This window comes from Toxotes jaculatrix, chromosome 5 (genome assembly GCF_017976425.1).
Source record: "Toxotes jaculatrix isolate fToxJac2 chromosome 5, fToxJac2.pri, whole genome shotgun sequence".
In the NCBI taxonomy this organism is placed as follows: Eukaryota; Metazoa; Chordata; class Actinopteri; family Toxotidae; genus Toxotes; species Toxotes jaculatrix.
In genome coordinates this window covers 25,700,134-25,715,983 of record NC_054398.1, presented here as the reverse complement: position 1 = coordinate 25,715,983, position 15,850 = coordinate 25,700,134, and the positions used below count along the sequence as shown (strand labels likewise).

The 15,850-nt window shown below is 38.5% G+C and overlaps 1 protein-coding gene across 1 annotated transcript in view; it reads left to right on the top strand.

The window, feature by feature from the left end:
* cttnbp2 (cortactin binding protein 2) overlaps positions 1–14,951 on the top strand; it is a 106,886-nt gene extending 91,935 nt beyond the window's left edge. The window contains exons 15-23 of the mRNA XM_041038621.1: positions 6,809–6,985; positions 7,202–7,374; positions 7,790–7,968; positions 9,034–9,275; positions 9,401–9,592; positions 10,456–10,507; positions 10,721–10,820; positions 12,305–12,412; positions 13,363–14,951. Of these exons, the coding sequence (XP_040894555.1) occupies positions 6,809–6,985; positions 7,202–7,374; positions 7,790–7,968; positions 9,034–9,275; positions 9,401–9,592; positions 10,456–10,507; positions 10,721–10,820; positions 12,305–12,412; positions 13,363–13,725 (1,586 nt within the window). The 3' untranslated portion in view covers positions 13,726–14,951. The remainder of the gene's footprint in view (positions 1–6,808; positions 6,986–7,201; positions 7,375–7,789; positions 7,969–9,033; positions 9,276–9,400; positions 9,593–10,455; positions 10,508–10,720; positions 10,821–12,304; positions 12,413–13,362) is intronic.
* Positions 14,952–15,850: the final 899 nt, after the last annotated feature.

Sequence of the window (15,850 nt, the reverse complement as noted above, 5' to 3'; positions counted from 1 at the left end):
ACGTCATAGTATAGTATAGCGTCAAAATCAGACAAAAAAAGTCAAAAAATTTTTTGACCTCCAAAAGTCTTAAAAAAACGTCATAGTATAGTATGGCGTCAAAATCGGACAAAAAAAGTCAAAAAATTTTTTGACCTCAAAGTGGCATAAAAAACGTCATAGTATAGTATGGCGTCAAAATCGGACAAAAAAAGTCAAAATTTTTTTTGACCTCCAAAAGTCATAAAAAACGTCATAGTATAGTATGACGTCAAAATCGGACAAAAAAAGTCAAAATTTTTTTTGACCTCAAAGTGTCCTAAAAAACGTCATAGTATAGTATGGCATCAAAATGGGCCAAAAAAAGTCATACTTTAGTACGACCTCAAAATGTCATAAAAAACGTCATAGTATAGTATGGCATCAAAATCGGCCCAAAAAAGTCATACTTTAGTATGACCTCAAAATGTCATAAAAAACGTCATAGTATAGTATGGCATCAAAATCGGCCGAAAAAAGTCATACTTTAGTATGACCTCAAAATGTGCCAAAAAATGTCATAGTATGGTATGGCATCAAAATGGGCCAAAAAATGTCATACTTTAGTATGACTTCAAAATGTCATAAAAATCGTCATAGTATAGTATGGCATCAAAATGGGCCAAAAAACGTCATACTCTAGTATGACCTCAAAATGTCATAAAAAACGTCATAGTATAGTATGGCATCAAAATCGGCCCAAACAACGTCATACTTTAGTATGACCTCAAAATGTCAAAAAAAATGTCATAGTATAGTATGACCTTAAAATGTCATAAAAAACATCATAGTATAGTATGGCATCGAAATGGGCCAAAAAATGTCATACTTAAGTATGACCTCAAAATGTCATAAAAATCGTCATAGTATAGTATGGCATCAAAATGGGCCAAAAAAAAGTCATACTTTAGTATGACCTCAAAATGTCATAAAAATCGTCATAGTATAGTATGGCATCAAAATGGGTCAAAAAAAAGTCAAACTTTAGTATGACCTCAAAATGTGCCAAAAAACGTCATAGTATAGTATGGCATCAAAATGGGCCAAAACATGTCATACTTTAGTATGACCTCAAAATGTCATAAAAAACGTCATAGTATAGTATGGCATCAAAATCGGCCGAAAAAAGTCATACTTTAGTATGACCTCAAAATGTCATAAAAAATGTCACAGTATAGTATGGCATCAAAATGGGCCAAAAAAAGTCATACTTTAGTATGACCTCAAAATGTCATAAAAAACGTCATAGTATAGTATGGCATCAAAATGGGCCAAAAAATGTCATACTTTAGTATGACCTCAAAATGTCATTAAAATCGTCATAGTATAGTATGGCATCAAAATGGGCCAAAAAAAGTCATACTTTAGTATGACCTCAAAATGTCATAAAAAACGTCATAGTATAGTATGGCATCAAAATGGGCCAAAAAATGTCATACTTTAGTATGACCTCAAAATGTCATTAAAATCGTCATAGTATAGTATGGCATCAAAATGGGCCAAAAAATGTCATACTTTAGTATGACCTCAAAATGTCATAAAAAACGTCATAGTATAGTATGGCGTCAAAATGGGACAAAAAAAGTCAAAAAATTTTTTGACCTCCAAAAGTCATAAAAAACGTCATAGTATAGTATGGCGTCAAAATCGGACAAAAAAAGTCAAAAATTTTTTTGACCTCAAAATGTCATAAAAAACGTCATAGTATAGTATGGCGTCAAAATCGGCCAAAAAAAGTCAAAATGTTTTTTTGACCTCAAAATGTCATAAAAAACGTCATAGTATAGTATGGCATCAAAATCGGCCCAAAAAAGTCATACTTTAGTATGACCTCAAAATGTGCCAAAAAACGTCATAGTATGGTATGGCATCAAAATGGGCCAAAAAACGTCATACTTTAGTATGACCTCAAAATGTGCCAAAAAATGTCATAGTATAGTATGGCATCAAAATGGGCCAAAAAAAGTCATAATTTAGTATGGCATCAAAATGGGCCAAAAAATGTCATACTTTAGTATGACTTCAAAATGTCATAAAAATCGTCATAGTATAGTATGGCATCAAAATGGGCCAAAAAACGTCATACTCTAGTATGACCTCAAAATGTCATAAAAAACGTCATAGTATAGTATGGCATCAAAATCGGCCCAAACAACGTCATACTTTAGTATGACCTCAAAATGTCAAAAAAAATGTCATAGTATAGTATGACCTTAAAATGTCATAAAAAACATCATAGTATAGTATGGCATCGAAATGGGCCAAAAAATGTCATACTTAAGTATGACCTCAAAATGTCATAAAAATCGTCATAGTATAGTATGCCATCAAAATGTGCCAAAAAACGTCATAGTATAGTATGGCATCAAAATGGGCCAAAAAATGTCATACTTTAGTATGACCTCAAAATGTCATAAAAAACGTCATAGTATAGTATGGCATCAAAATCGGCCAATAAAAGTCATACTTTAGTATGACCTCAAAATGTCATAAAAAATGTCACAGTATAGTATGGCATCAAAATGGGCCAAAAAAAGTCATACTTTAGTATGACCTCAAAATGTCATAAAAAACGTCATAGTATAGTATGGCGTCAAAATCGGCCAAAAAAAGTCAAAATGTTTTTTTGACCTCAAAATGTCATAAAAAACGTCATAGTATAGTATGGCATCAAAATGGGCCAAAAAATGTCATACTTTAGTATGACCTCAAAATGTCATTAAAATCGTCATAGTATAGTATGGCATCAAAATGGGCCAAAAAATGTCATACTTTAGTATGACCTCAAAATATGCCAAAAAACGTCATAGTATATTATGGCGTCAAAATCGGACAAAAAAAGTCAAAAATTTTTTTGACCTCCAAAAGTCATAAAAAACGTCAAAGTATAGTATGGCGTCAAAATCGGACAAAAAAAGTCAAAAAAAATTTTTGACCTCCAAAAGTCATAAAAAACGTCATAGTATAGTATAGCATCAAAATCGGACAAAAAAAGTCAAAAATTTTTTTGACCTCCAAAAGTCTTTAAAAAAACGTCATGGTATAGTATGGCGTCAAAATCGGACAAAAAAAGTCAAAATTTTTTTTGACCTCCAAAAGTCATAAAAAACGTCATAGTATAGTATGACGTCAAAATCGGACAAAAAAAGTCAAAAAAAATTTTTGACCTCCAAAAGTAATAAAAAACGTCAAAGTATAGTATGGCGTCAACATCGCCAAAAAAAGTCAAAAAAAATTTTTGACCTCCAAACGTCATAAAAAACGTCAAAGTATAGTATGGCGTCAAAATCGGACAAAAAAAGTCAAAATTTTTTTTGACCTCCAAAAGTCATAAAAAACGTCATAGTATAGTATGGCGTCAAAATCGGACAAAAAAAGTCAAAATTTTTTTTGACCTCAAAGTGTCCTAAAAAACGTCATAGTATAGTATGGCGTCAAAATTGAACAAAAAAAGTCAAAATTTTTTTTGACCTCAAAGTGTCATAAAAAACGTTATAGTATAGTATGGCATCAAAATCGGACAAAAAAAGTCAAACATTTTTTTGACCTCCAAAAGTCATAAAAAACGTCATAGTATAGTATGGCATCAAAATGGGCCAAAAAAAGTCATACTTTAGTACGACCTCAAAATGTCATAAAAAACGTCATAGTATAGTATGGCATCAAAATCGGCCCAAAAAAGTCATACTTTAGTATGACCTCAAAATGTGCCAAAAAACGTCATAGTATGGTATGGCATCAAAATGGGCCAAAAAACGTCATACTTTAGTATGACCTCAAAATGTGCCAAAAAATGTCATAGTATAGTATGGCATCAAAATGGGCCAAAAAAAGTCATAATTTAGTATGGCATCAAAATGGGCCAAAAAATGTCATACTTTAGTATGACCTCAAAATGTCATAAAAATCGTCATAGTATAGTTTGGCATCAAAATGGGCCAAAAAACGTCATACTCTAGTATGACCTCAAAATGTCATAAAAAACGTCATAGTATAGTATGGCATCAAAATCGGCCCAAACAACGTCATACTTTAGTATGACCTCAAAATGTCAAAAAAAATGTCATAGTATAGTATGACCTTAAAATGTCATAAAAAACATCATAGTATAGTATGGCATCGAAATGGGCCAAAAAATGTCATACTTAAGTATGACCTCAAAATGTCATAAAAATCGTCATAGTATAGTATGGCATCAAAATGGGCCAAAAAAAAGTCATACTTTAGTATGACCTCAAAATGTCATAAAAATCGTCATAGTATAGTATGGCATCAAAATGGGTCAAAAAAAAGTCAAACTTTAGTATGACCTCAAAATGTGCCAAAAAACGTCATAGTATAGTATGGCATCAAAATGGGCCAATAAAAGTCATACTTTAGTATGACCTCAAAATGTCATAAAAAATGTCACAGTATAGTATGGCATCAAAATGGGCCAAAAAAAGTCATACTTTAGTATGACCTCAAAATGTCATAAAAAACGTCATAGTATAGTATGGCATCAAAATGGGCCAAAAAATGTCATACTTTAGTATGACCTCAAAATGTGCCAAAAAACGTCATAGTATAGTATGGCATCAAAATGGGCCAAAAAAAGACGTACTTTAGTATGAATCAAAATGTGCCAAAAAACGTCATAGTATAGTAAGGCATCAAAATGGGCCCAAAAATGTCATACTTTAGAATGACCTCAAAATGTCATAAAAAACGTCATAGTATAGTAAGGCATCAAAATGGGCCAAAAAATGTCATACTTTAGTATGACCTCAAAATGTGCCAAAAAACGTCATAGTATAGTATGGCATCAAAATGGGCCAAAAAAAGTCATACTTTAGTATGACCTTAAAATGTCATAAAAAACATCATAGTATAGTATGGCATCAAAATGGGCCAAAAAAAGTCATACTTTAGTATGACCTCAAAATGTCATAAAAAACGTCATAGTATAGTAAGGCATCAAAATGGGCCAAAAAAAGACGTACTTTAGTATGAATCAAAATGTGCCAAAAAACGTCATAGTATAGTAAGGCATCAAAATGGGCCCAAAAAAGTCATACTTTAGAATGACCTCAAAATGTGCCAAAAAACGTCATAGTATAGTAAGGCATCAAAATCGGCCAAAATAAGTCATACTTTAGTATGACCTTAAAATGTCATAAAAAACATCATAGTATAGTAAGGCATCAAAATCAGCCAAAAAAAGTCATACTTTAGAATGACCTCAAAATGTGCCAAAAAACGTCATAGTATAGTATGACCTCAAAATGTGCCAAAAAAGTCATAGTATAGTAAGGCATCAAAATCGGCCAAAAAAAGTCATACTTTAGTATGACCTCAAAATTTGCCAAAAAATTTCATAGTATAGTAAGGCTTCAAAATATGCCAAAAAAGTCAGAATTTGATAAGACCTTGGAAAAATTTCTTGAAAAAAAGATTTGACATCATTTTAGACAGTCCTTTCAAAGAGCTGTAACGTTAACGTTAACTTTTAAGATTAGTTTTGGCGGATTTTTTTGGCTTTATTTCTTATGTAGTATGACCTCAATAAAAGGTTAATTATTTTTTCAAGTGCTTTGGTGTTATAGTTTGTAAGGAACTGACCTTTAGGTACGAGCGCTCGCTGTGTGTCGCGGTCGCACGGGGTCGAGCTTGTTGGGTCGGACTCAGGGACTGTGGTGTACGCGTGTTGCTCCGAGCTAAAGGGGGGGGGGGGGGGGGGGGGGTTCTCAGCCAGCTGACCCATATAGTAACCACCTCTCCGCCAAATATGGAAAGTACACTCCCACTAAAATCCAAGATGGCGCAGCTTAAATGCCCATGACGTGACGTCCCCAAAACCAATGGGTGACGTCACAGGTGCTACGTCAGTGTTTTATACAGTCTAACGTTAGACTGGGATGATTCCGCACTGCTGGACTGGGTGAAACTAATATTTTGCATATTAAGGGGGGATACAAACAGTCCCTCCCAGTTTGAGATGATCCCTGTTTCTACTGAAATGTGATTGGCTCAGCCGCTCAGTCAGCCATCAAACTGTCAAAAGAAAACAAGAAAGACGGGTCAGGTCAATTAAGAAAAAATCCACAGACACACACACACACACACACTGTGTGTGTGTGTGTGTTTGTGTGTTGCTTTTATTTGAGCAAAACCACATGCAAGCAATACTCAAACCACATGCAAGCAATACACAAAGCATGCTCATTTAACTGGGACGTAACCGCAGCCCCTCGACTCACTTTTCTCGAGCTGTGACGTTTAGCCCGTGAGCATCTAGGCCTTATGGGAAATGGGGTTTATCAGACTCTGCTAAAATCCAAAATGTTGAACAAACAATGCTATTAGAATATTGCTGCTGCTATTACAGCTGCCATCGTCATCATCCTCCCTGAACGTGAAGCAAACATGCTGAGTTCATTTCCTTCCTAATTTATCAAAGCAGATTTTTTAAGTTATTAAATCCAGTATTGTTTACATTGATGTTCAGTAGCTTGTAGTCTTCTTCTTCCTGCCTTTATTAGCACACTGCTGTATGTGTTGGCCCGTTACCACCAACAGGTCGAAGAATAAGCTTGAATGGTCAGTCATTCTCACCACCTGTGTATTGTTATTAGACCACATCCTACTATATTCACATATGGTTTGTCGTCATCACTCCAAATGACTTTATAGGAATGTTAAACCATCACTGTCCAACTGTTTGTCCATAGCTGTCACAGTCCACTGAGACACTTTTGAGTTTAAAAATCTTTCCTTTGGCTTCTCCCTCCTCGTCCTCTTCCTGTCTCAGGTTTCCTCGTGCCGGCAGTGGTTTCGGGGGTCGGGATACCGCCTGGTCCCACCGGTCACTGTGTGGTAGTCCTCCTGGAGGGACTGGAGAAGGCTTCATCCCTAACAGGCCTGCTGGGAGACCTGTGCCACAGTCTGGACAACAGAGGGTCAGCCTCACCGCTGGTCCTGAACACCGGTATGACCGCAGCCAGCTATGCTAATGAAGCATACAGCTCAGAGCCACAATGTGTAGAGTCATTGTGTGATTATTGTGTTATATAAGGGCTGTAGTAGTACATCATGGTGTAATTTAAGATAATACTCTGCAAATGTTGCAGCAGGGTCAGAATAACTGTCCAGTAACGGAAAATGAATGGACATTATTTCCCCGTTTATCACCCATCGTGTTCAGGACTCCACCGTTTCTGTGAGGGCAGTTTCTTGATCGGCACGTTGTCGAAGCCCCGGCTGCAGGGATCAGAGCTCCGCCTCCAGCAGCATTTCCGCTGGGTGACTCTTCGCTGGGACCAGGAGCCGCTGCACGGCCTGCTGGGAAGGCACCTCCGCAGGAAGCTGCTCCATAAGGTGAGTCAGAAGGTTTAGAGATGATGCATGTTGTGTTCAGTGCTGCCTTGTTTCCATCTAATCCCAAATCACAGTTTTCCAAACCATGAAAATATTTTTTAGAAGTTCTCATGTTTTCATTTTGAGGACTGAAATGAGCATTTGTAGTTATTGTGTGATTTATAGTTTTAAACAATCCTGGTGTTTTCCTTCATTTTCTTTTTTTGCCTCTTTAGATCTCAAACAAAGCTGAAAGCTTGTGTGGTATATTTTAATTCTGTCTCCTGGTTCAACTATCAAATCCACGAAGTTCCTCCTCATACGTTTCCTCACTGTTTTCACTTCAGTTAGTTTTTAATTTTTTTTTTTTTTTTTTTTACCTGAAGAGTAAACAAGTGACGTATTTAATCCTTCCCTCTCCCCGTCTCTTCTCCAGATGGGCACTGGTGTTTGGACACCTGATGGCATCATGGAGCGCTCGATGCTGTGGGTGAACCAGGTTTGGCAGCAGCTCAACGCCTGTCTGTCCCGTCTGGGGACCCATGAGGCTTTGCTGGGCCCGCAGCTCTTCCTGTCCTGCCCTGTGGTCCCAAACAACACACAGGCAGTCGTCAGGTGTGTCACATGTTTGTGTTAATCGTCCTTGATAACAGCTCATACTATATTAAATTTCACATTAGCACAGAATAAATACAGATAGATCATGTCGATGATATCTCAGTCTTTCGGGTTTAGTTTATAACGTTAGCAGACACATTTGCTGTCGCAATCTGATTTTTCTGAATGTCATCACAGTGAATATTTACCTGTTCTTTGTAGTAAAACAAGAAAAGTATGAGAAGATATTTGACTCAGGTTGAAAGCAGGACTAACAAAAGCTGTTAAAGATTTCTTAGCTAGCAGGCAGGCAGTTTTTATTGTCTACTGTCTTGTTGACTTATCCTGAGATGATTAAATACAGTAGAGCAGAACCTAAACCGATGATAACAGACATTTTTACATTTTCAGTTGTTTTTTATTTTATAAAATGACAGAAAATTAAAAAGAATTTAAAAAAAATACCAACTGAAAATTATAGGAGCCAGAGGTGACATGTTAAAAACCTGTCTGAGTTTACACATATATGAAGTTTACATATTCAGTTTACAATTACCATTATATGTAACAGAGAGAACCAGGAAATGGTCACACCGAGAACCAGAATCCAGAACCTGGACCCAGAGAAGGTTTCTTACATTTTTATTTAAATTAATTAATTACTGATGTAATTGTTCTTGACCTTTCTACAGATCAACAAATAAAATAAAATCCAGTTCTAACACTAATAAAATACATTCAGCTCATTTCATAGGAGCTAAACACTGTTTGTATCTGGTTTCACTTGGTACCAAACTGCTACAAACACATAACACAACAGAAGAAGCTCATTTAGGCTGTTGGTGTGGTGTGACTACAAGGCTAGAACAAGAGCTAGCCTCCTTGGATTAATGAGTGTTTTACCTGCTCTTCTCATTCTGGAGACATTTCGTGAACGCAGCATAACACTACGTCAGTGTCACGTGAAAATGATGTGGGAGGAGCTGAGAAAAGTCCATAGAAAACAGCTTATGAGAAAGTGATTAACAATGCAGAGGACAAACTGAGTGGACACTCAGTGTGTGTGTGTGTGTGTGTGTCCAGGTGGCTGGCTCGTCTCTGGAATGCCGTGGTTGTCCCCCGTGTTGAAGAAGCCATCGTCTCCCGGGTAACAGCCAAGCGCTCTTCCTCCTCCAGCACTACCTCCTCTCCCTCATCGCCGTCGTCGCAGCGACTGTCTCCTAGCAACTGTGGGCTGAGTGCCGGGCAGCAGGCTGTGGTGAAAGCCGCTCTCAGCATCCTGGTCAACAAGGCTGTTCTCCTGGGCTGCCCTCTGCCTCGGCACGGTGCGTGTGGGCGTCACAGATGATGCTCGTTCACGCGTTTCACCAGCTGTTGTTACACTCAGGGATGACTTCCTGAAAATGAGAGAAAAGATGCTGATGTGTGTTTTTTCCTTTATCCCCCTCAGAGATTGACAGGTACCTGCTGGAGTTTCGCGGTGGGACCCTCCCCCTGTCGGCCATCGGCTCCTATAAAGGAAGTGGCGGTGGAGGAGGCAGGAAGGGACGGGACGGCAGCAAGTTGAGACGATCCAACACCAGCCCTCGCAAGAAGGGAAGCCCCGCCTTAAACTGGAGCTGTGGCGGTTCCTTCAGAGAGGGTAAGATTCCTGCTCCCCCCGCACAGAGACTGTCTGAGGACTCTTTGAAGTGGCCCAGCCTCTAGGTTGGGAACCAGTGGAGTAGACCAGCTCCACCTCAAGCAGCTACAACAGTAAAATTCTGCGTACACATGGATGCATCAGTATTATCATATGAGTAATGTATAATTAATCAGTCACAGAAAACATTTGACTGCAGAGGACTTTTAATTTGGAGACTAAATTTAGCTAAAAATACTTTTGTACTTTTACTTTTAAATTTTAAATTCAGGACTTTTCCTTGAAATGAAGTATAGTTACATCATGGTATTGGTTCTTTTACTGACTTTAGGCGTCTAGAAATCTGGATTTCAGAGCATCTAGAGCTGAAAAACTGCAGCTTTGTGTCAACAGTATCCACAAGGTGGCGCAGTTTAACAGCTCCAGATCCTCCACAACTACACGTCACATTTTTCTGACCCCTAAATGTCAAAGTAACGGGTTAGCAATTTTAAACTCTAATCACATTACTTTAACTGCCAGCACTGTTCAGGATAAACCACAGACAGTGTGGAGCATAATTTACCTCCCATAGAAAATAGTCACGAATTAAAACTGTTGACAGAAAGGTCTTTGGATTACCCTGAGTAACAGAGACACTGTTTAATGCTACATCACGGTTCAGTTTCTTCATTGAATCAATGCTGTGACAATAAAAAAAAACATTGTTGATGTTAATGAAAATCTGAAAAACTCAAAAACCCTACAACAAAAGTGTTTGCAGAGTTAGGTCCAGTAGGAGTAAGTATGAAAATGTTGTGATTTGAGTGAACTGACCCTTTACATGTCTTAATAAAGCCGTTCATTTATTCTTGTAATTGCAGGGTCACTGTCTAACACTGACGTCAGCTTCATCGCCAATGGCAACGCCCAGAGGTTTGTGTTCAGCCCATTTATTATTACTGTCATGCAGTATTAGCAGTAGCAGTGGTCCAACAGTGCAAATAAACAGGACTCTGCATTAACACGCACACGGTTGTAATAATGAACGTATGAAATGGCTGCATGAATGTGATGTAACAGGTCCCTGTGCTAAAAGCTAGAAGATGACATTGAACTTCATTTGATTGAATGTGTGTGTGTTTTCAGAGAGCCTGTGGCTCTGTCGGTGTTCTCTGACGACGAGACCGATTTGATCAGAGAGCTGCAGACCATGTGCTCCAGCAAGTCTGAGCCCGACATCAGCAAGGTATCAACACACACACACATCCTTGTGCTTATATCTTTGTGAGGACACTCATTGACATAATGCATTCCTTAGCTCCATATCTTAACTTTAACCATCAGAACTTAGTGCCTAACCCTAACCACAGATCATCAAATCAAACATTATTAAATTACCTGTTATGAAAATGTTAAAGTAACAGTGTATTAAATGACATTGTGAAAGGTTTGAATGATGAACCTACAGAGATTTAGCAGCTGAATCTGCAGCTCAGCTTCAGGAAGCTTTATAATCTGTTTCAGCTCCTTGTTCATCTGTGCAGACCACGACTTCAATGTTCTGGTTCACTCTCACTGTTTTCAGAGAAAACGCTCGAGCTGCTCAGCAGACTGGCGCAGTTAGAGCAGCTGAGGGGCTGCAATGATTAGTTGATTACCACAAAATTAATCAGCAACTATTTTGATAATACACTAAGGATTTCTAGGATTTCTTTTTTCTTTTCAAATAAAAATGACAGATATTACCAAACATGAAAATAAGAAAGTGTTCTGATGTTATGTTGATGCTGTGCTCACAACTCGTTTCTGCTGCCCCCATGTGGCCAAAAGAAAAACCAGTTACTGCAGGTTTAAATTGATCAAACTAACATCACAGTTGATCCAGATACACATTTTGTAATATTCTCTCTATAGCATTGTAAACAGATTGAGACAGATTATATAATCTAATACCAGTGTTTGCAATAACAGATTCCTGTAATTAAGTAGTACAGCAGATTAAAGCAGTAAAGATTCAGCTTAATTGACTTCTACACTCAAAAACACATAACGATGGACCTGACCATCACTCTGTGTTTGTCCTCCGGCAAAATACAAAATAAACCTCAGAAAACTGCAGCCACTCACGTCTTAATAACACCGACGTTTCCAAACACCCAGCGTTACATCACATGTTTTGACTCATTCTTGGCTCTTAAATTCACTGCTGTCATCCGTCCAAATATAGAGGCCTTGTGTGTGTCTGTGGCTTTACACTGGTATGAGAATGACTCACCTTTAACCAGCTCCTGTGCCATTTGAGATGAGGGTTAGACCTATTAATGGGCCCGATTCTGGCCTTTGAGCCGAGCTTTAGAAATATCTCTGGTTTAGGTTCTCAGCAGCCTCACGGGTGTTAGTCTTTAAAACCTGCACTGACGTGATCGTTTATCTAAAGGTAGTTCATCAGGCTGACTGAGTTCTGGAGAAATTCAGATATCCCTCACAGAAATACTTTACAGATAAACCCAGATTGTTATCTCTTGGGAGCTTTGTACCTAAATGCTTGGTATCAGAACTAAACCCCTAATCTTAGACCTTCACTTGCATGACCCTGACGCTGAGGACAGCTTAACCGCACAACAGTCCTCTCACCTGCTGTAAACTAACAAACATTGATTAAACTGTGGGCTGTTACTCACCTTCAGTTCTGGTTTCACCTGAACGCCTGCTTATGTTTATCTCCCTCAGATCTCCCAGGCCAAAGACGACTTGATCCTATTCTCCAGTTCTCCCAGTGAAGTGTCTCCCCCCCACAAGGCCGAGCAGGAAACAGCCGTCCAGCAGCGACCGCAGACGGTGAGAGTGCAAACGCATCAGTGACAGATAGCTCTGCATCTAAATAAATAAAAATTAAAATAAAAGTATGTTATGCAAGTAAGAAAACACAACAGAATGCAGCAGATAAGACTGTAAACGAAAAAGTATGGCAGTTTAAATATACACCATTAAACATAGTTATATTTTGTTCTCTGTTTAAAAAGAACAAAAAAAAAAACACCTCTGCTGATCCTGTTTGTCGTTATCACTGCATTGAACGACCTGACTGAGCCTCAAACTGGTGACTCACATCTGAAAAGCATGTGTGTGATTGTTTTGTACAGCTTTTAATCATGTGTGTCCTGTGTTCTCCGTGTTACCTCACACATAATCGACCTGTCCAGTGTTGGCAGTTTGAGGACTGTGCTGTTGTACAACATGTCATTACTGCAGGTTTAGTTTTAGCTGTGAGGCTGAACTTCATGTACAGTAGCTTTCCTGAGCTTTTAAGCCTCTTTTAGCTCATTGTTTTGGTGTTGGAGCAAATTGAGGGTATGATTCAGCTTGCAAAATACAGTCCGTTGAGTTTATGAATTATTTGCATTATAATTATCTTGTATCGCTTACTATTATTGAAATATTAACTTTGAGTAAACAATAAAACAAAGAGCTTGATAAGATAAATGTTCTTACCTCCCACACACCTGAACGATCAATGCGTAAAGTGGGCGGGATGGTCACAGCAGCCAGAAACCCATTTGCCTTAAACGTGGTCAGATGATTCGTCTTATGAACTGGTTTGGGAAAGAGTAGCCCGGCCTCAGCGTCAGTCATTGTGAAAAGGGAGAATACAATTAGAATCTGGTGAGGGTATGAAAGTAACTACAGATCTAGAACGGCTGTTATTACTTCCCTGTCCTCCACATGTGCTTGGATTATTTTAGACAAAAATGGCTCCAACTCACCAAACCCTCCGCTTCTTCCTGCAGACTGTTGTTCGTCAGTCCAGCCGCAGCTCCAGCCAGGCAGCCGTCCAGAGCAGCGACCGGCGTTCAGGCCCTCGTGCCAAATCGCAGCTCCCCATCCCCAGCAGCAGGGGGCAGCAGACACGAGCGTCCACCACTGCCTCCAGCAGCAGTAATAACAACAACAGCAGCAGCAGCAGCAGCCCGATCCGAACCCAGACGCCTCCCAGCCGCAGCAGAACCATCAACAGCAGCAGCAGAACAAAGCAGGCTCCACCCAACAGCAGCAGCAGCAACAACAACAACTACTTCCGCAACAACATCAACAACCAATCACACGAGGACATCTGGATCCTCCACAGAGACCTGCATGAAAACAACAAGTAGACTTCTTCCTCCCCCCCACGATTCCGCTGTGAACCTCCCTCCATGATGTAAAGACTAGGTACCTGACGACCTTTGACTTTTAGTATTTGTACTCGTTATCCGTACTTGTTACGCTGTACTACAGTTGTGTACTTGGGGACCATAGTTTTATTCTATTACAGTATTTGAAGTATTTGATCGTTCGGGGGGTAAACAGAGGGTTTGGTAAGAATTTACGAGAGGAAAAAAAAACAAAAAAAAAACAGAAGGTAATGCAGCAGGTTACTTTACTGTTGCCTTATTCCAGTGTATCAACCTGCATATTACAGGACAGTATTCAGTGGACAAGATACAAACTATGAATTTACTCAAATAAAGAGTTGAGATTTAAAGTATTTGACTGGTGGAAACTGCCTCAGAACAGTCCTGGCACCGTATTTTTTTTTGTGTATTTAAAGTGAAATACTGTACCTCTCCTCTGGTATAAGGCCATTGAAGAGTAACTGAAAGTACTTACAGGTGTTACTTTTAAGTGACAAGCGTTTTTTGGATCAAAGAAAGAAACAAGCAGGTTTTTATTTTCTTTCTTTTGTTGTTTTTGCTATTAAGTATTTTGAGATTCAAGTGTTTTATCTTTAAATAGTTGCAAGGTTGGTTTAAATACTGTTGAAATTAATCAGGGTTTTACCAAATATATTTGTAAATAAGAATTAGTACGTTTAAATGCTCTATAGATTGGTGTATGTGGTCTGACGCTTGTACAGTGACAAAACCTTAAAGGAAAACTGCTGAGAAAAAATAAAAAAGAAACTTGTACATAGTGTTTGTAAAACGAGTTTGGTTCTGAACCCTTCACTTGTTTCAAAGTGAAGGGGATGTGGCAATAAGTAATAGAACTGTATAAACACAGGATGTCCTCTGTCAGCTGTAAGCCATAATAAATATTTTAAATGCCCATAATTTCCCGAGTCATGTTCAATTTAGCCCCCGGCTGAGCCCACAGTGTAACTCACACTTTCTTTTTTTGCTTTTCCTCTATCACTGTGTTTTTCGTATGTTTTTATTTTTAAGGACAAGATTTATTTTAAGCAGACATTGTTTATATATATATATAAATATATATAAATATATCTATACATATGTACAGGAGAGATTTTAGTCAACCTGTGATTTGGATCTGTACAATAGCTGTTTGAGGTTTAAAGAATTGTCTTTCAAGCACAAACAATTAAAATGGCACTGTTAAAAATCCCCATCGGACTTATTCTGTTCTTTTGCTCTTGACCCCCCACCCCACCCCATCCTCAAAAGTCCCAAATGATGGTATTTCTTTATCTTGTGCACACAAGATAAAGAAATACCATCATATATCTTTGGAGGCTCCAAACTACCTGATCCCCGTTAATGATTTTCAGTGTTCCCAGAATTCTTTTTTAACTCAAGGGTATGTGGAAATTCAGCATTCAGCTGCGAGTTGACAGCCATGACAAACATGACAAACGAAAGGTTCAAGGCGTTGTGTAAAACCTTAGCTGTGCCCCAGTTCCAAACTACTTGCTAGTTCTAAGCAGGTTTTGAGGAGGCAGCGTGTTCACACAAGACTAAAGTACACTGAAAACTTTGTGTATAACAGCAGGACAAATGCAGTGCACAAAGGAAACGAAGGAGCTACTCACAGCTGGAAAAACTGAAATTAACTGAATTGCAGATGTCCTCCAGAAATATTTAAACTTAAACACTGAACCGACAAAAGGACAACCAGGATGTACACCACATGGTCAAATGTATGTAGACACTCCTGTTCACACACGTTGGTCTGGGTGTGTGCTTCATGGTTTGGGTCAGGTTTAAGGTTTTAAGGAAAATGGCTTTACAATGAGACAGAGCCAGATCGTATCACCCAGCATCTGGGTTGGACCTCAGGGAGCAAATCCCTGCAGCTGGATTCAAAAATCTTGTGTAGAGCCTTCCCCAGAGAGGGGAGGAGGCTGAGTGACATGTTCTGCTGTCACACAAGGCTGTAATGTTAGGGTGTCTACATACTTTTGGCCACATAGATTATATTAAAGAAAAAGTTTTCACAGTGGAATTTCTATGTCACTAAAACCTCATGAACAAGACCCTAAAAATAAAACTGAATTTTCCT